This window comes from Ruditapes philippinarum, unplaced genomic scaffold (assembly GCF_026571515.1).
Source record: "Ruditapes philippinarum isolate M1 unplaced genomic scaffold, ASM2657151v2 ctg6300_1_1_1_1, whole genome shotgun sequence".
NCBI lineage: Eukaryota > Metazoa > Mollusca > Bivalvia > Venerida > Veneridae > Ruditapes > Ruditapes philippinarum.
The window spans coordinates 8,550-34,044 of NW_026858319.1; the positions used below are offsets into that span (position 1 = coordinate 8,550).

Genomic DNA, 25,495 nt, shown 5'->3' on the forward strand with positions numbered 1-25,495 from the left:
ACGAAAATCAAGCTATCGAGCAAACTTCTATCGACCATAAAAACGGTGCACTTGGTAAAAAATCAAATCATAATTTTTGTAAACGGTGTAGCTATACATTTATTCCAGTGTGTAGTAACTACATGTACAGTTCAAGTTCAACATGCCAGAATTTGATTTTTCCAATGACATTGAGTGGCCAACACTTAATGAAGTAAGAAATAATAGAATACCTTAAAATAATGTCATAAATGCCAATTTATCAACATTTCAGATTACTGATTTACAATGGTATAATATTTAAATAGAATGTTTCTGTGTATCATCACTGATCACATGTTCAAACTGAAAATTCCTCACTGAGGACCTCAGGCTCAGAGCACGCTCAGGCTCTGTCTGTTTCAAGTTCACCTCTCAACATCAGATGTTTCAAGATTACACCACAGGAGCCTGAAATTATATCAAAAACAAAAAAAATAACGATTTAAAAAAAATTCCCATATATATATACTATAAAAATAGTAACCAGAACGAAAATATCTCGTATAAGTTGGCGTGATAGCTCAGTTGGTTAGACCACAGACTGTCACTCCTGAGGTCCCCGGGTTCAATCCTGGCTAACACCCATTTGGATTTGAGACATTCTAACTAGAGGTGTACTGGTAAGAAATCCAGGTAATCCTCCCATGTACTAATACTATTAGTGCTATACACTGGGCATGTAAAAGAACCAAGGGGTCTATTCAATAATATATAGGGACTGGTTCCCGTATTCCCTTGTATCTCATAGCTTTCTTTAAAGTGACTAGTCTATAGTCATGTATACGTCCCTGCGAGGGGTTTGACATTAATGGAAGATAGATACTAGAATCTAGCTTTGGCATGTCAATATATTTTGACAACCCCCTGTATACTATAGCACCCCCTCCCCCCCCCCTTCATACACATTAGTGACACAATAGATATTGGCAGTTGTTAAAATGGTTTTTTTAAACAAATTTTACATATAATTATGAAAAAAATACATTTCACCATCAAGTCTCAATAATTAAGACTTGATGGTAGATCTTTTTGCTTACTGTACAGGCCTGTGCAGCTAGCCACTTCCAAAAGATTAGGCCTATAAACTTCTATATTACTAATGTGTTTTTTGTGTTTTTTTGCTTGTTTATTGGTGGGGGGGGTGAAGAGTGGAATTAACCTGTTAACAACAGACTCTTAAAGCTTACACAGTAGAAACATATGATGACTTCCAGGTACTTTTATTGTGAATTTGATTTCATTATGATTTACATTAGATAAATTTTAAAATTTTATTTTGTTCAGTCAGCCAATGGTAAGCTGGAGGAGATCAGTCGTCCAGAGACAAACCTAGTTGAAACTGGAGAAGATGAGGGGCAACAGGTGATTGAGGTTAGTACTTAGTAATATCTGCCATCTTAGAATTTTTATATAGACATTTTCAGATGTTCGTCTAGCCAGTGACCTTTGAAGTGTGAGACTTTGTACGCCCTCTATAAGCTTAATAACCAAACCATCTGTCTGCTTGTCCCTACCAGGATAACTTTAATTTGCAAATTGTATTTATTTTAAGTTCTACCTTTACCAATGACTTTATGATTTACACACTTACCTATCAATACAAAGTACACAATTTTGACAAGCAACATAACTGTGCCTTCCATTTTCATATAGTTATTACCATTTAAAGCACAATTAAATTAAGGCTTTTTGAACCTACTCAGGCAAGTTGGATAATGTCTTAAGTTTTATTTGTACCAATGTCTAAATATTTTGCACACAATAAATATAATACTGATAAGCTTTTATATAACCTGGTTCAAATTTTTTGTCTCAGGTATTACTACTGTGTTTGTTTGTTTGTGGGGTTTTTTTTGCTCGTTTAGTGGGTGGGGGGGGGAGGAATTAACCTGTTAACAACAAACACTTAAAGCTTACACAGTAGAAACATATGATGACTTCCAGGTACTTTTATTGTGAATTTGATTTCATTATGATTTACATTAGATGAATTTTAAAATTTTATTTTGTTCAGTCAGCCAATGGTAAGCTGGAGGAGATCAGTCGTCCAGAGACAAACCTAGTTGAAACTGGAGAAGATGAGGGGCAACAGGTGATTGAGGTTAGTACTTAGTAATATCTGCCATCTTAGAATTTTTATATAGACATTTTCAGATGTTCGTCTAGCCAGTGACCTTTGAAGTGTGAGACTTTGTATGCCCTCTATAAGCTTAATAACCAAACCATCTGTCTGCTTGTCCCTACCAGGATAACTTTAATTTGCAAATTGTATTTATTTTAAGTTCTACCTTTACCAATGACTTCATGATTTACACACTTACCTATCAATACAAAGTACACAATTTTGACAAGCAACATAACTGTGCCTTCCATTTTCATATAGTTATTACCATTTAAAGCACAATTAAATTAAGGCTTTTTTAACCTACTCAGGCAAGTTGGATAATGCCTTAAGTTTTATTTGTACCAATGTCTAAATATTTTGCACACAATAAATATAATACTGATAAGCTTTTATATAACCTGGTTCAAATTTTTTGTCTCAGGTATTACTACTGTGTTTGTTTGTTTGTGGGTTTTTTTTTGCTTGTTTAGTGGGTGGGTGGGGGGATTAACCTGTTAACAACAAACACTTAAAGCTTACACAGTAGAAACATATGATGACTTCCAGGTACTTTTACTGTGAATTTGATTTCATTATGATTTACATTAGATAAATTTTAAAATTTTATTTTGTTCAGTCAGCCAATGGTAGACTGGAGGAGATCAATCGTCCAGAGACAAACCTAGTTGAAGCTGGAGAAGATGAGGGGCAACAGGTGATTGAGGTTAGTACTTAGTAATATCTGCCATCTTAGAATTTTTATATAGACATTTTCAGATGTTCGTCTAGCCAGTGACCTTTGAAGTGTGAGACTTTGTACGCCCTCTATAAGCCTATTAACCAAACCATCTGTCTGCTAGTCCCTACCAGGTTAACTTTAATTTGCAAATTGTATTTATTTTAAGTTCTACCTTTACCAATGACTTCATGATTTACACACTTCCCTATCAATACAAAGTACACAATTTCAATTTTTTTTATTTTTTTTTTGACATGTAGAGATCACTTTTCCATTGTCTGTCCATCTGTCACAAAACTTGTCATGAGTACTCCTCAAAAACTACTGGTGCAATATCATCCAAACATAACAGGAATGATCATTACCAAGTGTAGTTTGCTGCACATTTTGTGCATATCGTCTGCATTTTTCAGTTCAATGATTTTTGTCAGAGTTATGGTCCTTTTCTGATTTTATTTTTAAAGTATGTCCGAACTACTTGTCTTATAATACCACTTGTGCAATTTCATTGAAGCTATACAGGATTGATATGTAGCTTTAAGTACTTGTGCACATTACACGGGTTTCCAGTGAATGATTTTTGGCCAAGTTATGGCCCTTCAATAAAAAAGGTGTAATTTTTGTGTTGCCAGCTACTTGTTTGGACTACTCCTCAAAAACTACTGGTTTAATTTCATTCAAACTTTATAGGAATGTCTTGTTGTGTACCTTGTTGACATTTGATTTAATGAATTTTGTCAGAGTTATGGCCCTTCAAGTATTTTAATTTTTAAAATTTGTCTGGACTACTCCTGTTATACCACTAATGCAATTTCAATGATACTTTACATGCATTTGGCTATCCTGAGGTGACACATCATCACTGATGGCCGTTGTTATTCAGTTATTACCCTTTAAATCACATTGAAATTAAGATTTGTTTTACCTACTAAGGCAAGTGTGATATGTCTTAAGTTATATTCATACCAATGGCTAAATATTGTGCACACTTTCTTACCAATTGATATTAGTTCAAAATAAATCTCCAATTAAAGTCCAATTTCATTCATAATTAAAAGGAACATTACTTTGTATTCTGGGTCATTTTAAAAAATTGCATCCTGGATCAAAAAGACAGTTCATCCTTAAGTTATATTTTGCACAGTTAAATCATTTTTTTGTCTTAGATATTCACGAAGCACCTGTAGGAAATTCTGCTAATCAGTTTCACAGTATAATGCTTTCTTTTCGACTATGATTTTGTCATTTTTTTAAGCACTGAGAAAAATGGAGCACAGTGCTCTTTGATCATCTCTTGTTCAGTGTAGTAATTTAAAAGAAAAATATGAGATTTAGTAACTATTTATGAAATGAAGTTTGTCTCTGATTTTGTAAAACACATGCCTCAACCATTATTGGAATAAGAAAGAATTTTATCCTAAAACTAAAATTTAGTGAAATAGAATTTGAAAAAAAATGAAAGGTACTGTTTTAATTGTATTTATTTTTCAGAAATAATCTGGTATGTCTTTTTTTTAAATTAAGGAATGGTGTCCAGTCTCTAAAAGAAGACAAGCAAGAAAGGTAATTCATTAACTTTTAGCATTTTTACGAAATATTCAAACTACACATGCACTTAAATATAACTAAGTTAATGTAGCAAAGAGTTGCCAACTTTTTATAAAATGGCCTTAACTTATGAATATTGTAAACAGTAATGTTTGAAAAAAAAATATGTTTTAACAACATGAAGATATAAAAGCAGCTAACAGAGAATTGGTGGTTCTACTCTTTAAATTTGCTTGTCTGCATCATTAGTTATTAAAAGCTTATTAAAAAGTGTTAAAGGCATTTGGTTTGAAAATGTGTTAGTTTAATTTCGTTAAAAACTGAAATTAGAGTCACCACAGTATTCTTGTTTTGCGATTTCCCTGACCATTACATGGTTCTTTTATAAATTGTCATGATTGGTTCAATTTAAACAAATTTTGCATAAACACATTCTCATAAGTTTTGATTATTAAGTGGTGATTAATTTTCTAATTCAGTTAATTGTTATTCATAGAAGTGATGAATCATATTATTTTTTATAATACTATTTAATATATTCTTTTAGAAAAGTGATATTAAACAATTTGCTGGGTAATAAAATTTTAATTATGTTATTTGTTTGACATTTGTTTTTTACTCTTGATGATATGAAGATGTATAATGCACATGCATAAATACTATTAATGATTTTTTTACAGACAAAGGTAATGTTTTTGGACATGTGAAATAATGTAATATTGTCTGTACTTGATAAGCTACAAAAAAAGCTTACGTTTAATTTTCTTAACATTCATTTCAGTATTGATAGAGTAATTCCCTTTACATACAAATTGCCTGTAAAATTGCTTCTTGCCTAGAGATTTGCAGTGTACACTGCCTTTTAAATAATACTATGTCAAGGTCATATAATACTTTGAAAGTACATGCATGTAATGATAATTCAGATGTAATTAAATGTTTCTACATTTTATTGTTCATGCATTTGAACAAATAGAAAGAATACCTTATTACCTGCTCAAAGATTTTAAATGATAAAAATGAACTTAATTACATGTTATATAGTTAAATTTTTTTAAAAACTTAATTCTTGACGATTTATGTTTCTACTTCCTTAAATAAAAAGGAAAGAAACAAAACATTTCCATCACACATGTGTACAAAAAATTGCATAGGATGGCTTTTTGAAAAAAGTTATCTATTTAAAGGAAATGTGCATCATATATCTTTCATATACAGTTAAATGTTAATAAAATGTTAACAGTTATTGTTGATAGCACTCCTGAAGGGTGTCATATATTTTTTTTAATTGTCTATCCAAGCTTTTTAAAGTAATTAGAGCTTAGATATTAAACATGAAACATCTTCTAGTTCAAATAAAAGCCCTGGGGTCAAAATTGGCCCTGCCATGGGGTCATTGATTTTCCTTATATATATAAATTAAAATTAAAAAAAATTTTTTTAAGAAAAACCCAAAGACCTAGAGCTTAATATTAAGTATGAAACATCTTCTAATGGGTGTCTGCCAAGTTTGTTCACATAAAAGCCTTGGGGTCAAAATTGGTCCTGCTGGTGGGGGGATGTAGGGGTCATTGATTTTCCTAATATGTATTTCGTAAGAACATAAAAAAGGCTTCTTTTAGCTTTGATATTTAGCATAAAACATCTTGTAGTAAGCCTCTAGTGTAAAGTGTGCTTTTCATGGAATGGCACTAACGTGTCACATTGAAGGTTCCAAGATAACCGCCATATCCGACCAAACATATCTGCAGATGTTTCTTATTTCAAAATTTTTACCGTTGAAAAGACAAGAATTAAAATCAACAAGGCAAAGGCAACGCTCACAGGACGCAGCCCCTGACACACCAAAGTAGGGCACCCAGAAGGCACCAAACCAAAACCTGGAGTGGACATAAGGGCAGTGAAAGGAGAGGGACATGAATTCTGCTTAAGCTGGTGCTAGGGGGCGTGGACGGTAACTTGCATTTTCCATTATCGTCCATAAACAGGCTCAATCAAACCAAGCCTGCAATATTTTCAAATTTGTCATTTTGGGCTTTCTTTAGAGATTCTTTTTCATCTATTCTACCAATTTGTTCTAAGAAAGCCCTGGGTTTAATATTGGCTCTGCACTGGGGGGTCATTGGTTTTCTTTATATGCATATAGTAAAAACAAAACCAATCTTTTTTTAAAAAACCTAAATAGATATTCTGACTCAGGTAAGCGATTAAGGGACATCATGGCCCTCTTGTTGTTGTTTTATTTCTGTTCAGTTTTACCTTTTTATCCCCCCACCACAAAATGTGGTTTTTCTCATATTTTTATAGTAATCTGGGATTCAACAGACATGAACTTAAAAAGCCATTTATAGTAATAATTTACATATATAATCGTAAGTTCTTAAAACAATATGATAATGTTAGTAAAATGTCAATATTTATCAACTGAAAAGTATCTTTTTCTACTAAGAACAGGCTATCATTAATTAAAAGAAAATCGCGGAAAAATATTTATAATTACTGTTAATCTTTATATCATATTAATTTATTGATAACGCATATATGTAGTTAAATGAAAAAAAATAGAGCTTGAAACAAATGTCTCATATTATATTATTTGGTCAGAACTGAAACAGTAGACCCGATGCAGACATCGAACATGCCGGATAGTTTGTGGACTGTTTACCGTCAGTTCTTATGTAGCGCTTGTTTCAGTTGACGTCACTAACGTCTTGTCATTTTCCCGCTATCATCCTCACCCTTTCCTGTTTGTGATCTTGTATATGTCGTTTTTGAATTCCTTTCGCAAGCTGAAAACGATTATCCTGAAAGTCGATTAATTGTACTGTGTTAATTTAATATTTTGGTATGTATCTGAAGGAGTATCGTAAATTTGTTGGCAAAGTTTAGCGATCGCACCCATTTGCAGTTCTTGAACGAACGTCAATTTTCTACATTTTACATTTTGACCACTGCTATTCAAAACTTGATAATTTAGCCAATTCATGTGTGAATGATGTCAAATTTGGGCATAATCTCACTTAAAAATATTCAAATGTGTTTGCGGAATATATGGAAAAATAGAAAATAAATTATGAATAAATCAGAAGTACAACTTAGCTTCAATAACTTTGTTGATGTGTTGCGCCGGGTCCGTGTTACCATGGTTATTCAATATCGCGGGAAACACGCGTTCATCACAAGAATTTGATAAACTTACACTTCAATCAAAGAAAAATTTTTACGATTGATGTTCATATATATATATAAGAATAATCTAAATTGAATGGAAAATAAAGATGCAAGACTCTTAGTCCTATTACTTTTGGAACAACCCTTGTACAATAACTAATTTTTCCCCATATATATGTTCACTTAATCAACGCATGAAATATTTGTTCATTTAAAATGCTAGTAATTATGCTGAACACATTTGCATAATTTTGCCAAATTTTCTGCTTTTCATAATATCATATTCAGCACTTGCTAAGCTGTATTTAAAGGTTTGGTAATATATATTGATATATGATATTGAATTAAACATTTATGTTTTAATTACAGATCAGTCATCATTAACAATGAGGGGACTTTGGTTGTTTCAAAACCAGGAGGATGTATATTTACAGTATGTTAATATTACTTCATTATTCCTATAACTTACTTTGTTATGCCCATGACATAAATTAATTGAGCCATTTATTGGACTGTCCATCTTTCTGTACAGGGATAACCTAAAACAGCAAGTTGGATATTTCTTAAATTCTACTTCACCAATGGTAATTTTTATAATTTACACACCTATTAATCAGTACAAAGTTACATAACTATTTCTCCCATTTTTATGCCCCGAAGGGTGGCATATTAAAATCGCTATATCCATCTGTCTCTCCGTACAAACATATAGATACTTAGGTGGCTATGGGAACAATAGGTAACAGTAAATTTCTTTTGATTCTTTTCATTCAGTAAGCTCTTATGTGGCTACTTTTTCTCTTATGTGGCCAAAAGAACAATAGAGAGAACGAAAGAGTAGCCACCTAAGTATCAAACTTTGAGCACATCCGTTTGTCTGACAGTCAATAAAAACATAGTGGTAATTGTGTGACTTGGTTACAGTAAATTTTCTTTGATCCTATTCATGTTTTTATTTGTGTGTCTTTTATTTAGGCCTTGTGACTAAAAATGACTAAAAAGATCAAAGGAAATGTCAAATGAGTACCATTTCATAAGTACACCAGTGCATCCCCACTTACACAACATTTGTGTTTGGATTGTAACTTTGTCAAACATTGAGAGATTTTAAAATAACTTGGCAAAAATGTCTACCCATATCAAGACAATAGATGTCTACCATATCAAGACAATATGTCTTGTTAAAAAACCATGTCCCTACCTGAAAGGTCAGGGTCACACAGTTTGAAGACTCACAATCTTACAAGAAGAGTTTGAAGGTACATAAAATGGTGTCCAGACTGTTACTTTGTCATGCATTGAAGGATTTTAGAATAACTTGGCATAAATAACTACCATATCAAGACGATGTGTCACATCGAAAACCCGTGTGCTTACTTGAAAGGTCAATGTAACACTTACATTTCACAGAAGAAAAGTTTGAAAGTAAACACATTAGTGTATGGACTGTAACTTTATCTTACATGGAGGAATCTTAAAATAACTTGGCACTAATGTCAACCACAACAAGACAATTTGTTGCGTTGAAAAATAGCATTCCTACCTCAAAAGTCAAGGTCACACTTATAGTTTGAAGGTTCTCATTCTTACTAGAAGAGTTTTTAAAGGTAGATATTTGTGTCCAAACTGTTACTTTGTCATGCATTGAAGAATTTTAAAATAACTTGGGACAAATAACTACCACATCAAGTCGTGCCTTGGGCCAGTGTCACTACTTTAACTGTCAAGTTCACACTACAGGTTTTAGGTACACATTTGTGTCCAGACTTTAACATTGTCTACCATTGAAGGATTTTAAAATAACTGGGCTCAACTGTCTACCACATCATGCTGATGTGCCAGATCTAAGACCCATGACCTATGTCTAAAGTCAAGGTCACACAGTTTGATGGTTTGACATTCTCACAAGCAGAGTTTAAAGACTGCTATGCACATGGGTTATTATATGTAATGTAATTGACATGCATTATCTGTTGCGTTTGTATGTATGCAAACTGAGAATATGTAAATAAAACTTGGTTCATATAACTTGGTTCGTAAAGGTACACACATTGGAGTCTGAACAGAAACTTTTCATGGATAGTTTCTCATTATAATTTCCTTTTTTGTTAATCCCCTACCGGTTTAACTGGAGGGGACTTTAGGTTTACCCTCTGTCTGTCTGTCTAACTGTCTGTCAGTTTGTCCGTCCACAAAACTGGATCCCGCGATTACGCAAAAAGTATTGAAAATATTTTAATGAAACTTGATATATGAATAAATGGCACTATTGAGATTATGCACGTTTTTTTCTTTTCTCCACACATTCAACTCAAGTTTGATATATAGATACATCTTAGGAATAAGCAGTTCAAGTTTGAATTTGGTCATGGTTCAATGATTTTGGACAAAGTTATGTCTCTTGAATGTTGGAAAAAATTTGAATTTTCAGTTTCAGCACTCATTCTTTTGTTGAAATGTATGTAGCCATTATTTTGGCTACAAATATGCAACATACAATTTACAAAAGGTTAACACTGAATAGTTTCAGTGCCTTGAACTTTGTATTAAAATGGTTTGTGTTAACCTTGAATTGTTTTAAGGGCTTTGAAATTTAAATGAAAAAAATAATTTGTGCAAACAAATTTGGAACTAAATATTATTACATCTGAAATTTTGGCTGCATGTGGGAGCATCCGTGGCGTGACAACACATTTCTAGTTTTTATTTGATTCAAATGACTTAGCTCATCTCACTGAATAACTTTTTTAATTTTAGAACATCAACATTCCTCATATACAAGCTGGTGGTGGAAGGAACAAAGGAGGTAAGTTAAAAAGGAAGTCTTTATCACAGTCCTTTCAAGTATGGTCAAAAGTGATCAATAAACATAATGTTCGTAACCTTCAACCAAATTCAGATTTTGGGGCAGCTTGTCTGTTAGCTAATATTAAAAATAGCAAAGTAAACAGAAAGCGTCTACAGACTTTCTATTTGAGAAATAATAACCCTATGAAGAAGTCCAATTCCAACTTAACAAGCCTGCAGAGTTTAAATTCTGAATCAGAAATGTCCCCACCTCACTTGAAAAGTTTAATTCTGAATTCAGATATATCCATGCCCCATATGACTAGTCAACAAAATTTAAGTAATTCTAATTTAGATGCATCCATAAATAGCACTGAATTGCCAAATGATATAAGTTTATTGTCTATAAAGCGTGTGAGAAAAGGGAGAGTCCAGAAGAAAAAAACATGTGGTGTAAAAAAATGCCAACAAATTACTGTTTACTGTGTTTGTAAAAAAATGTGGTCTGAAGACCAGTCACCCATGGTTGAATGTGAAGTATGCAGACAATGGTACCACTACAAATGTGTTATTGCTTCTAAATTTAAAATAAATGAATCTTTCTTTGACAACAAACATATCAAATTTATTTGTGGGTTGAAAGGTTGTCAATTTTCATCTGGTTTTCTTTCAGTAAAAGGTAAAAGTTATAAACTTAAAAATTGTTTTGCTTGTAATGAAAATGTTGAGAAGTTATGTGAGGTTTCAAATAATGATTCTTGTAGGATGTCTAGCGCCAATGTTGACAATTTGATTAAAGACCAAATGTCTCCTTTAAATACAAATGACAATGAATCTGTTGTATCTAATGCACAATGTCCCAACTCCATAACTCGTACAAATGATGAAAATGAAACCTATGATTCCTTAACATGTCCATTGTCTTCAAAGCAACCTTCACCACCTACTGATACACATTTATCTAGCACATTTGTTAACAACTTGATTGAAAGTTCAGAAGACAATGAATCTGTATTATCTAATGCACAATGTCCCACCTCCATAACTCGTACAAATGATGAAGATGAAACCTATGATTCCATAACATGTCCATTGTCTTCAAAGCAACCTTCACCACCTACTGATACACATTTATCTAGCACATTTGTTAACAACTTGATTGAAAGTTCAGAAGACAATGAATCTGTTGTATCTAATGCACAATGTCCCAACTCCATAACTCGTACAAATGATGAAGATGAAACCTATGATTCCTTAACATGTCCATTGTCTTCAAAGCAACCTTCACCACCTACTGATACACATTTATCTAGCACATTTGTTAACAACTTGATTGAAAGTTCAGAAGACAATGAATCTGTTGTATCTAATGCACAATGTCCCACCTCCATAACTCGTACAAATGATGAAGATGAAACCTATGATTCCTTAACATGTCCATTGTCTTCAAAGCAACCTTCACCACCTACTGATACACATTTATCTAGCACATTTGTTAACAACTTGATTGAAAGTTCAGAAGACAATGAATCTGTTGTATCTAATGCACAATGTCCCAACTCCATAACTCGTACAAATGATGAAGATGAAACCTATGATTCCTTAACATGTCCATTGTCTTAAAAGCAACCTTCACCACCTACTGATACACATTTATCTAGCACATTTGTTAACAACTTGATTGAAAGTTCAGAAGACAATGAATCTGTTGTATCTAATGCACAATGTCCCAACTCCATAACTCGTACAAATGATGAAGATGAAACCTATGATTCCTTAACATGTCCATTGTCTTCAAAGCAACCTTCACCACCTACTGATACACATTTATCTAGCACATTTGTTAACAACTTGATTGAAAGTTCAGATGACAATGAATCTTGTATCAATATGCCTTCTGACCATAATTATTCATGCGATAAACCTATTTTTGAAACTAAAAGTTCTTTGTCTAAAAAGAATTCTTTTAAAAATAAGATGGGGTTTAATAAATTCAAAAGTATTTTTAAGGCGTTTAAGTCACTATTTTCAGAAGTACTTAATTTTTCCTTTGATAATACCCCTTCATCTATCAAAAAATATCATTGTTTGTATAGCTCACTACTGAAATGTAAAAAAAATTTAAAGTCGATAACAATTCCGGAAACAGATGACAAATTTTCATTATACAAGACATTATGTGAACTTATGTCTACAACTTTTGAAACACTTGATCAGAAAAAAAAATCTAACATAATTACTGAAAATACTGAAAATAATGACAACCTTTCTAATGAAGCATTATCTGAAATTCTTGGGGTACACATTCCTGACAAGTTTTTTACATATACCTTGCCAAATACTGTTTTCACAGAAGAGTTTGATATCAAGACTTGGGAAAATTTATAATTAGAACAAAATGGCAGGTATTTTAAAAGGCATTCTTGGGAGCCATTTTTTATTAATATTATTAAAAAGTCTAATCCATATTGTGTATTTATTTTTAATTATCATAGAGTGTCAGTAGCTAATAAACAACTTCGAAAAGCAGATAAACCATTATTTAGTGCTAAAGGGAAGTGTAAGTTTCAAGATTGCACTTGCACTGTTGTAATTAAAATGTTTGATGTACATTTAGTGAATCTAATATATTCAGGAAAAATTAAGCATGACATAACTGAAAGTCATTATAGACATATCACAGGTTCCATGAGAAAATCTTTAAAAAACAAGTTTAGACATGGTGCAAAACCTCTCTCAGTGTTTTTAGAAAAATTTGATAAAATCCCACCAAAAGAACTTTTAGCTGGTAATTTTGACGATACAAGTATTGACTCTAAGAAATTTTCCCAAATAGCTACCGAGTCACGTCAATTAGGCAGATATGATTTTGAACTCTATAAAAGTTTACTCTATCAACAGGAGGACATGTATAAACATCACCCTGGTGGCTTTATTCAAAAAGTGTCAATTTCTCCAATGTATATTCTTTATTGGAGTTCTTTTGGTTTACAATTTTATAATAGTCTTTCTGCTTCTAAAACACTATTTTGGGATGCAACAGGTGGTGTGATCAGAAAATCAGAATTTGGTAAAACATTCCTTTATTATGAATTAGCTTTATGCCACCCAGTAAAGGGTAAAATGGGTATTCCTATTACTTCAATGATTACTGAATCTCAAAGTCTTCCTGTTGTTTTAGACTGGATTAGAAATTTTAGACATGCAGAGAAGAAGAAATTTGGATATTCAAGGATTGTTAAACACCCGAAATTAATTATTAGTGATCAGTCTATGGTATTTATTTTAGCAGCACTTAAGGAATTTAATGATGAAGATATTGAAAGTTTTTTGACTCGAGCTTGGAATATATTAAATGGTACAGCTTCACTGCAAGATACAAAAAAAACATTGGTACATTTGTGCAGAAGCCACTTTTTGAATTCTGTTAAAAGATATCTTAAAAAAAAAGAAGTTTCTTTAACAAAAATAAGTTTTTGTCTTTACATAATTGGACTTTTCATGAAATGTGAAAATTTAAAAGAATTTAAAGAGCTGTTGTTGGACAGTTTTATAACACTAACTTCAAAATTTATAAGTGATAGAAATAGGAAGAATGTTGAAAGATTGGTGAAAAAAGTTAATTTATTTCAGACCTGTTGTGACACTCAAAATTTAGATTATGATATTAATAATTTAAATAAAGATATGCTAGAGAGTAAAGAAATAAACCCCAATATGTTTACAGAGGAGGATTATCAGATTATTGGATCCCCTTCCCCATTTAAAAGTATAGCAGAAAAAATCTTCACATTGTCCACAGAACTTTGTGTTGATTGTGAAACTGAAAATGTTATTATAAATAAATATTTTTGTGATGTATTCAAGGATTATTTTTTGAAAAATTCAGTTCCTATTTTTCCTCTTTGGTCATCAATTTTAATGGGAGATTTAACTAAATTTAACAAAAATTACTCAAGCACATCAGCAGATATAAACTCTTCTACAGAAACTAATAGTACTATTGAGAATAGGTTTAGAATTTTGAAACATATTTATTTAAATAACAGATCCCAACATCGAATTGATGAATTTTCTGAACAATTAAAGATGCATACTTTGTCGATACAAAAACTCGCAGCTGTCAACTGCCTTAAAACTAAAGTAGTTCCTAAAAGAAAGCGAAAGAATAAATCAGAAGAAAAAATTGAATTGCCTCACATTTCTGAGAAGTTTACAAAGCGTAATACTAGACTAATTAAAGAAGAATGGAATAAATCTAAAAAACAGCCAGAAAACATTGATGTTAAAAACAAAACAGGAAAATATTCAAAAGCTCCAAAAAAGGCATGGCAAATAGATAGCTCTAGTTATTATTGTAATTCTAAAAAAAAGGATAACAAAATTGTAGCAGAAAAATTGAAAAATAGGTCAACTCCTTTAAATGCTAAAAATTTAAAAATTAGAGACATTTGTCCAATGAATAACTTTGGTTCTACTTGTTGGTTCAATTCTGTTATACAAGCTTTTTGTAACAGTCAGTTTTCAGATAATGCCATTGAATATTTTGTAAACTTGAATGTTGTTGAAATTGATTCAGAGGACATCTCAATTTGTATAAAGTCATTTGTGGATATATGGAAGTATATGAAGTCTGATGATGGCAGAGGTAAAACAGTCCCAAATAATCTTCTTTTGTCAGCATTAAGAAAAATTGGTTGTGTACTCCCTTCTTTTTCATATAATTATCAGCAGGATGCTCATGAAATTGTTAGTACAATATTTTCTGAGATAGCAAATATGTTATTTGACAATACCCAAATACACTATTCCAAAATTTGTACTGTTTGTCAACATACAATTGATCAAAATTTAAAAGAAGGTAATTGTATTGTCTTAAATGTACATTCTGGTGTAACGAATGTTTCATTACAAACATTAATTGATAATTATTTTCTGCAACCAGACAGTGTTAAGTGTAACTGCTCCATCTGCTGCTCAGAAACTATCCATACAGTTACTAAAGAAATAAATTGCTTTCCAAAATCTTTGATAATAAATTTAGGTCGCTATCAATTATATTCAAAAGGAAAAAGAAGTGCAGTAAAAAAGATACATAGTTCCATTTCTGTAAGTTCAACATTAAATTTCAGTAACATTTCACCTTTCAATGTTTGTTACAATTTTAGAAGTGCCATATGTCATATTGGCGAAAATGTAAGATCTGGCCATTATGTTTCTATCATAAAATCAGAAGATAAATTTGTTCAGTGTGATGACACTGATATTTCTTATTGTTCCCCAGATGAAATGCTGGAAACTGCTTACATAGTTATTTTTGACAAAATAAACACTCCTTTACCACTATTTACAGAACCATTTTTAGAATGTTTGAATCATACTGGCATAGTTAAAAGATTAATAAAAGATGAAAGATTTGTACATTTACATGCAAGAGGTCAGGAAATTTTACAACTAATTTTTGAGAATAATTACAGTAATAATATAAAGCATCCTTTGCAAAAGGTTATAAGTTCAAAGTTACAAGAGTCTGTTGGTGATCAGGTCCAACAGTTTTTTACTTTCTTTATAGAGTTTATATATGGAAATGGTAATGGTGATGTTTTTTTGTTCAGAAAAGAGTTCTTTGAAACAAATTTGGTTAAGTTGAAGTCCTGTGAAAAATGTAATTCAAATGTTAAAAAGGAATATGTGAAACTGATGTGTCAACTGAATTTTTTTTCTACAAATAAATTTTCAGAATCCCTTAAAGAAACTGAAGACACATGTGTTAACAGTTGTAAATGCTCTGCACTTTGCTCCAGAACACTTTTTGTTTCTTTACCAAATCTCTTAATTTATAATGTTGCTGTGAGTAATGAGTTATCTTTACCTGCAAATCTTAACTTTTCTAAAACAATTGATACTTGTTTTCCTTTAAGTGGTATGAACTATAGTCTGAAAGCAATTCTATGTTTTGATGGTAATATCTACTCGGCAATATTGAAGCAAAAAGACGAGTTTTTTTTCTCAAACAGTAAAAAAAAGGTTGATTTTAAGTGTCTAACTTCTTATAAAAGGATATATTTATTTTATTACAAAACTGTAGGAACAATTGATAATTTAAATATTCTTCAAAGGAGAAATATTGATATTAAATCATTGCCAATTTTAAACATAACAAGATCATTCATACCTGAGCAATCTGTTCTTGTAAAGACTTACAAAGGTGTAAGATTGACAAAATCATTTTACTCATCTTTGATTGATAAATCTGGCTGGCTAACATCAGATCATTTAAATGTATATTTAAGTTTGTTATCAGAAAAATTACCTCAAAGAATTCATGTTGTTGAAAGTATGTGGAGCAATAAGGCACTTTTTAGAAAAGGAAATCCACAACAGCTTTATTGGTCTTTCAAAGACACAGAGAGCAAGGAAATCTGGCTTTTGTATGACTTCATTATCTTACCAATTAATGAACAAAATTGTCACTGGACTGTTGTTGTGATAGATACAAAACAAAAATTTATCTTTTATTGTAACTCATATGGAATTGAAGAAAATGTGAACGGAAAATATGTCCTTTTCCAAATCTGGCGCTATCTTTGCTTTGAGGCATTATGTCACTCAAGCCAGATTTTAGATCAAAAACAGTGGTCTCATGTAATATATAGTGATTTAATTGGTTTTCCTAAACAGACAGATGGAAGTAGCTGTGGGGTATATGTGTGTGGTGTTGTTTCTGCTATTCTAACCAATTCACAGTTACCTTTTGAGCCAAATTTGGGAAGCCTACGTAAGAGTATAGCATCAGATATATCTCAAATAAAATAATGAAACCAAAAAAAAAAAAAGATATATATATATAATGATGCCCTCATTTTGAGCTCAATATTCTTATAATCACAATACTGGAGTCAAAAAACTTTTAACAAGGCCTAGTACTATATGTTTCACTCACTACCTTAAAGACATTGTCATAATAAGAATAAAATTAAACTCAATTTGACCTTTGCCTTTAACAAACAATTATCTTTGAAGGTCAAATTTCAAAGCTTTTGGCTAATATTGGATATGACATTGTTATATTAGTACAGGTATGCAGAAATAGGTGGTGTTATATTTTTGGCTAGTTACCTAGGTAATATGTCAAATAGGGTAGACTTTACGCTTGTGAAAATTTGTTTTCAATGTAGCTATAAAAAGCCATTATTTTAATACTGTTGCAATAAAACTGTTGATAGTAATTTTGTAATAATTCATCCATTGGCATTAGCTTAAACAATTTTGATCATTACAGAATATACTTTAAAATGATGAAATGGTTTAAGAGTTTAATAATGAATGTTTTGAAATGTACATTACAGTGTATTGATAAAAACATGAAAGAAAATATTTTATTTGAAAAAAAAAAGAAAAATATGAGATTTATATTTTCTAGAAACATACTTAGTTTTGCAAGTTATATTATTAAAATAAAGATTGGTTTGCTTGTACTTATTTAAAATCTTTAATAAAAAGATATACTTATTGTTAGATTGACTGTCAGACAATTTTTAAATTTTGAATCAGAATAAAATCATCATGTATTTTAACATAATTGGTTTATAACCTCACGATTTTCTAAGTAGTAAGGTTAACACAGGTGAATTGAATACTGTTTAATAGGTCTTTTTCAATGACACCATTTGAATTACCTGTCTAGCTAGAGAGTTTGACAGTTCATCAAATGTATTTTTGTGCCACCATGTGTTTGACGGTTTATCAAATGTTTGTTTTATGTAACCATTTGAATGACTGTTCTTGCTGGAGAGTTTGACGGTTTATCAAATGTTTGTTTTATGTAACCATTTGAATGACTGTTCTTGCTGGAGAGTTTGACGGTTTATCAAATGTTTGTTTTATGTAACCATTTGAATGACTGTTCTTGCTGGAGAGTTTGACAGTTTATCAAATGTTTGTTTTATGTAACCATTTGAATGACTGTTCTTGCTGGAGAGTTTGACGGTTTATCAAATATTTGTTTTATGTAACCATTTGAATGTCAAATATTTGTTTTATGTAACCATTTGAATGACTGTTCTTGCTGAAGAGTTTGACGGTTAACAAATGTTTGTTTTATGTAACCATTTGAATGACTGTTCTTGCTTGAGAGTTTGACGGTTTATCAAATATTTGTTTTGCTTAACCATTTGAATAAATGGTTTTGCATCAATATTGAAATTTATTGATAAACATTTTATTGATATCAGACAGAGTAAATTAACTTATTATATATATTTTCATTGAATGATTTTTTATATCACTTCTGTGGAAGACATTGTTGTCTATCTTTATTTATAACTTTCAGTTAAGTTTATTGTCTCATGATTTGTTTATGTAAAAAGCCTTATCTAAAATAGATTTATTTAGATACAATATATTTCTTATTATTTTACCATGGATTGACAATAGTGAACTGACGGTTAAACAATAAGTTTATTTTTATTATTTTTTTTTAACTAGGAATACAAAATAATACTTTCATGTTACTCAATTAATTGTAATGCGGAATTCAAATTTAAACCTAAGACATTTTAAAACATTGAACTGTATAGAAAAAGGAAATAAAATGTCTCTGCTTTTGCGTAACTGAAATTTACATGTGTATCTGCATTCAAAAGCTAAAAGGGACTTGGTTGTTCTGTGATTTTCATTATCTGTTTATGAACACAAAAGAAAATGAAATAATCATGCTCTTGTAATGCAACTGGTTAACATTGAATATTTTGATACATAAAACACCATTCTTGGTCTGCAATTTACAGATTGTTCATTCTACTCTAACTTGCTTGTTGTTACCGAGGAAACTTGCCAAAAACCTAATACCACTAGTTTTTGCATACACGTTTGAAAATAGTTCCAACTTTGATAAAACTTGTAGGTATACATGTTAACATGTCAATAGTAACTCTTCGCATATCTCTCCTTCCAATTGAAACTGTACTATTCAGGGAACTAAACTGCTGCAGGAAGTTAGCTTTAGCTTGGGACATTCGATACACTGGCTTTTGTGCTGTATACTACTGGTTTAATCCTGATATTCTATTTTCCAGTAGAAATACATACCTTATATGATACTTAAATATATTTGATTGAAAAAATCAAAAAGAAATCTAAATATCATCATAAAATCTAATTCATTAAATTTACAAGGCAGTAAAATATTTGGAACTTTTTTTTCTACATAATTATGAAGACTTAATTTTACATAATGATGTGATAATTAAACTGAAAAGAAAACATAACTAGAGCTATCACTAATTAATACCCCCGTAAGACTGCTTCAGAAATGAGTAAATAACTAGTAACAGAATACCTTGTTAAAGAATTGAAATAAGAGTTATGGTTGTGGGTAATTAAAGAGAGTTGTGCTTCTTTTACGTTGCATTTCCCTTCACTGTGGTTGACCATTGATGAAGTTTTATTGAATTACTCTGTAATAATTCCAACAAGTGGTTTTCAAGTTATGCTCCAGACAAGGACAATGCAATTGAAAAGTAACAAGGGCAATAATTCTACAATTTCTTAAGATAGAGTTATGGTTATTGTGCACTGCACTTCCTCTTATTATGCTTTATTATTATGCTTAACCATTAAATTTGTTTTGAAATCCAACCAGTACTTTTCAAGTTATGTTCCTGACAAGGAAAAGCATCAAAGGGCAATAACTGTGTAATTAGTCAAGATAGAGTTATGGTTCTTGTACACTGCACTTCCTCTTAATGCGCTAGACCATTGTATGAAGTTGTATTGAATTCCAACTAGCGGTTTTCAAGTAATGCTTTGGACAAGAAAAAAGCAATGGAAAAGTAACAAAGGTCAATAACTTTATAATTACTCTGGATAGAGTTATGGTTCTTGTGAACTGCACTTCCTTTTATTGTGCTTGACCATCGTATGAAGTTGTATTGAATACCAACCATTAGTCTTCAAGTTATGCTGCTGACAAGGAAAATGCAATTGTCTGCTTGTCTGACCATCCAACAACCGGGTGACTGGCCTTTATACCCCCCAAACTTCGTTTCCGGGGTATAATTATTTTACATAATGATGCGAGAGAAACTTAGTACTTTGATTCATGTTGGCTGACTATATTTATCATTTTCAGATCACTAATTATTTCTTTGTTTTGTGTCTTTGTTTATCCCCGAAGGGGTGATATATTAAAAATCGAACCTTCGTCCCGTCCGTCTGTCCGTCCGTCTATCAGTCCGCACTCATGGGACAGTAATTATGTGGCTAGAGGGACAATAGGCTAACGGGTTCTTTCTTCTTTGATGTCATTCATTCCTTAATGCTTTTATTTGGCTTTTTTCTTTCCGTGTGGCTAAAAAAGAACAATGAGAGAAAATAGAGAGGAACATTATTACTCCCTGTTAGAATGTCAACATCAGTTTCGTCCGTCCCGCTGTTATACAATAGAGACAGTGGTGGTCGTGTCCGCTCTGAAACTTAAGTATGTGCATGAAAGGATTTTAAATTTTTCTTTTCATATATGAAATAAAACCATAAATGTATGGTGTGTCGTGAACAAGACTCGGGTTCTAACGAACTAAGGTCAAGGTCACTGTGGGGGTTCAAACTTTGTCATTTTTTTATGTTATATAAATATAGATGGTGGTGGTCGTGTCCGCTCTGAAACTTCAGTATGCATGAAAGGATTTTATTTTTTCTTTCAAATATAACATAACCATAGATGTATGGTATGTCGCGAATAAGACTCTGGTTTCTATGACTTAGGTCAAGGTCACTGTGGAGGTTCAAACTTTGTCAATTTTAATGTTAATATACATAAAGGCAGAGATGGTTGTGTCTGCTCTGAAACTAATATGCATGAAAGGATTATATTTTTATTTCACATATGAAATTATCATAAATGTATGATGTGTTGCCCTTAAGACCTGTGTTCCTACGCCTTAGTTCAAGGTCACTGCTGGGGTTTAAACTCTTTCAATATTTATGTTATATACATATGAATGGTGGTTGTTGTGTCCGCTCTGCAACTTCCATACACATGAAATTTAAATTTTTTAACAAAGACATATAAAGTCTTAATATATGTACAATGTGTTAGTCTTAATATATGTACAATGTGTTGTGAACAAGACCAAAGTTCTTTGTGTAACTTAAAGGTTAATGCTGGGGTTCGAACTTTGTCAATTTTTACCACCACACAAAACATGTAATAGGTGGTTTATAACAAGAATTCTTTGGGGGCATTTGTCACTTTCTGTGACAGCTCTTGTTTTTTGTCGTTTTTGTGTGTGTGTGTGTGTGTGTGTGTTAAACGCCACATAGACACATAACTGGCTATACTGTGCCAAACTTTAATGGTTAACATAAGATTATTAAACCTAAAAAAAGTCAGTGCAATGTTATAAAGTGAGTTAGTTAACTCTTAGAATACAGATTTATTTCTTTTAAGTTGTGGGTCAATGTTTTGGAAGGAACTGAGTCAAAAAGTTCTGAAATTGAATATCTGTCACAAACCTGTGCAAGGTCACAGCATTCTAGGATGAAATGGTTATTTTTATGTGGTCTTGACCTTTAAGTGATCTTTACCATCAAAGTCAAACTATTGAAGTTTCCTTAATTTGTCTATGTTTTTCATTTATAGATGTCATTCGTTCTTGAACCAAAGGTATGTCTAATGAATGACATTGACTGTCAAGTTTGAATTATATTTTGTGCAGGAAACTTTTAAAATAACATTATTGTGTGCTTCCTTTCAGCATATTGGTAAATCTGTTTCAAATTCTTGTTTTAGTACTGCTTTAAATTTTTTTTATATTTTAAGATCTTAAAAGTTAGTCCAATAAATTCTATATATAATCTTTTAATTGATAAATGGTGATGCATGTCATATTCTATTTAAGTAACGTTTCTGTCTGAATTATATTTTTGTTTTGTTTTGTTTTTTGAAGAAAAAACAAGAATAGCTCAGCACAAGGAGATGAATGACAATGATGTTTCTGAATTTCAACTAACAATTCTTCAAATAGACAGAAAAGACATCTACGGGTCAAGAAGAAAGATGTTTTTGCATACACCATTTCTTGTGAAAGTATGGTTCACTTATTTTATGAAAATACTCTTGTACAGCTGATCTGATTTCTGTTTTCTCGTTATATACGAGGATATTCAAGTTTCTTTTTTAAATACAGGATTTATTTTCAGTAGCCACCAGTGAAATATGATAATTTTCATACCACAAGGTGAAAATAAATCCAGTATTAATAGAAAAGACTTGAATTTTCTGTTTAATATATACTTTTTATCTTTTTTAACCTTATGAGTAAGAAGAATTCCTTTTTAATTTTGTGAATTGGCTGAATCTAGAAAAAAGAAGTGAAGCAAGACACCAGTGAAAATACAAAAAAATATGTTTCACTGGCATGAAAAATGAATTTTCAACTTGAAATTTAGGAAAATAAAAATATGCATTTTATTTCATCAATATTTCTCAGTTATTCTTTTATAAGTATATAATAAATGTTTTTATTATACCGACACCAGCTAGATGTGATATTCTGAAAACAGAGGATCACAAGCAAGGAGCTCCATTGAGAGAGATCTAAAAGTCTAGAAACATAATATCACAATTATTACAGGGATAGATCTATTTGGTCTTTTAGATTAATTTAAATAGATCAAAAATATGCAAATTATGATAAATATGTTACAGTTAAATTTGAATGCAAGATTTGATTTTTTTTACTTTTTACATTATAAAAGGCTTGTTAAATTAACACATTTCTATGGTACCAACAATTCAAGAGCTCAAAAGATTCAAGTTCATTCATGTCTTCAACAGCAGCATAATTGGATGACCAGGCCTGCCCTTCAGAACGTTGCTAGGTTTAAATGCCTATTAATAATGTTCTGATTTGACATTGATATTTTTTGATATCACTGAAGTTGGAACAGCTGATATTTTTTTTAAACTATTGAAATGGTTTTATGTAAAATTTTCATCTTGATGTGTAAACATTATACATATATATGTATATGCAAATATATGTATATATATAAAACAGCATACATTTGAGTAATATCTGTAAGAAAGTTACAATTGCTGTCATTGCAGTCAATGATATGTTGAGATTTTGCAGTGTTTAAATATATATTATTTTTATTTTTCCTTTTCATTCCAGCAAATATTTTTTTTTCTATTTTAGGAGCAATGCATATTTAATTAAAAAAGATACTGTTAAGTACATTTAATGAAAGTACAAGTGTTATTGTTTTTTTTTTGTGTTTTTTTTTTTAATTTTACTACTTTGTCATGAGAGAATAATGTAAATTTAAGAATGTTAATACTGTATAATGTACTGTAGTTCATATATTTTTTTTTTCTAATGTATGCATATTGAAAAAAAAATCTGTTCCTTTGTTATTTGTCAGACATATCTAATTACTTGCAAAATTAGTTGATTAACCCATTAATGCATGAGCATATTGTGAAAAATGACTATTTTCATTGAAAAGCCTCCTGTTACAAGTTCAAATTACTATGGAACTATTAAAAAGGCTTCAATATTGTTAAACTTGGCACATATGTTGAATGGCTGGCATACTCAATCTGAAATTTCCTGTTCCCATTGCAACAAGGGGACATCTCAAAATTGCCAAAAATCGCACTATTTTGATTTGATTTTTCCATCAAAACTGGTCTCAAAGTGATGCAACTTCTCATTGGATTGAGATAGATAGAGTCAAAGATTTTTCAGTGCTGGTTACACTTACCTTAAGGTAATGTCATTGGTTAAGATAATGATGATACTTTACTTTTTCCAGTTATTGATTACTATATATTGATTACTATGAATAATTGATTGATAATGATAATTTTGATTAAAAGTCATCATTATTATTTATACTTTTAGTTAAAGCAAGTGTTCAGAAATTTGATACTGTAATTTAAATAAATATATAATGGACTGTACAATGCATTTTTGCCAATAACAGGTATCAAATTCAAATTATCTTTTATGTCTTTAATCCTGTACATGTTGTCACCTGTATCATGTCTGTCTGTTGTATTGTATCAAATGATAACTGTTCTAGCATAATAGATGAAGGGGTTATTTTTAGCTGGGAGAACTTTGACTGCACTGCTAACAGGACATGATATTATAATAATCAGCTCATACTCAAGACTTCAATTCTGGAGAAAAAATAACTTTAACATTTTGTGCAACAACAAAAAACCATGAACAGGTGTGAAGTATTTGTTTATTTTGGTAGTCATTTACCTGTAAGTGTTTTATTTTATGTATCTATTTATCTAAGGTGTACCTATTGCCTGACAGATTGCATAAAGTTAGATTACTAGCAATATATGTTGATGAATTGATGAAAGTTGTCAAAATAATGTATGATAAATATTAATGAGAACCTCTTAATAATGGAAAATATTAATACATTATTAATGATTGAATTAATTTTTTTATGATTAACTCATGATAATGTAATACATGTATGATATAAATTAATGTGTGATTGATCTCTCTATGTTACCTTTTTATAATGTCATATTAACATCTGTATGAAAATATAATAAGTATGTTTTGGAAATATTTATAATTGTGATAGAATAATTTATTGAATAATAAACACATGAAAAGGATGAAGTTGTTTCTTTATCTTGTTCCTCTGAATAATCTGTGTACAGATCTTTTGGTCAAAGAATGTAGATTACCATGGATATGTAAGATGACATTTCCCACCAAAGAAATAGAGAAACAAAACACATTGTATCCATAATATTACATGATTACAAGATTAAACATATTTTATGTAAAATCAATGCGACTAGCACCTTTGCAAGCATGGATAGAGCAACATTTTAGTATGTATGGTCAAAATGGTTGTTACAAATGAAACTTAATATATTGAAAATATGAAACATATTGTAAGTGCTGGATCAGACAAGTAAAATGCATTTAGGAAATGATACTGCGGTAGTTGAAAATGTCTATTATACAATGTATTCAAAAAAGCATTTTCAAAACAAAAAAATACGTGAATGTGCGAATGTAGTATTCACATGAATGTAGTATTTTTCAATTAAATATCACTTCTCTGGATAGTGAAAAGTA

General features: G+C 30.9%; 1 protein-coding gene across 2 annotated transcripts; it reads left to right on the top strand.

Moving 5' to 3' along the window:
- Window positions 1–25,023, top strand: LOC132752810 (uncharacterized; the record flags this gene model as incomplete). Of its 2 annotated transcripts, XM_060743196.1 has the most annotated exon segments (10): window positions 1–193; window positions 1,306–1,392; window positions 2,036–2,122; window positions 2,763–2,849; window positions 4,389–4,427; window positions 4,960–4,985; window positions 7,953–8,016; window positions 10,341–10,389; window positions 22,319–22,458; window positions 23,130–25,023. In XM_060743196.1, coding segments are annotated over 10 exon segments (639 nt in total). In that variant the 3' UTR covers window positions 23,139–25,023.
- Window positions 25,024–25,495: the final 472 nt, after the last annotated feature.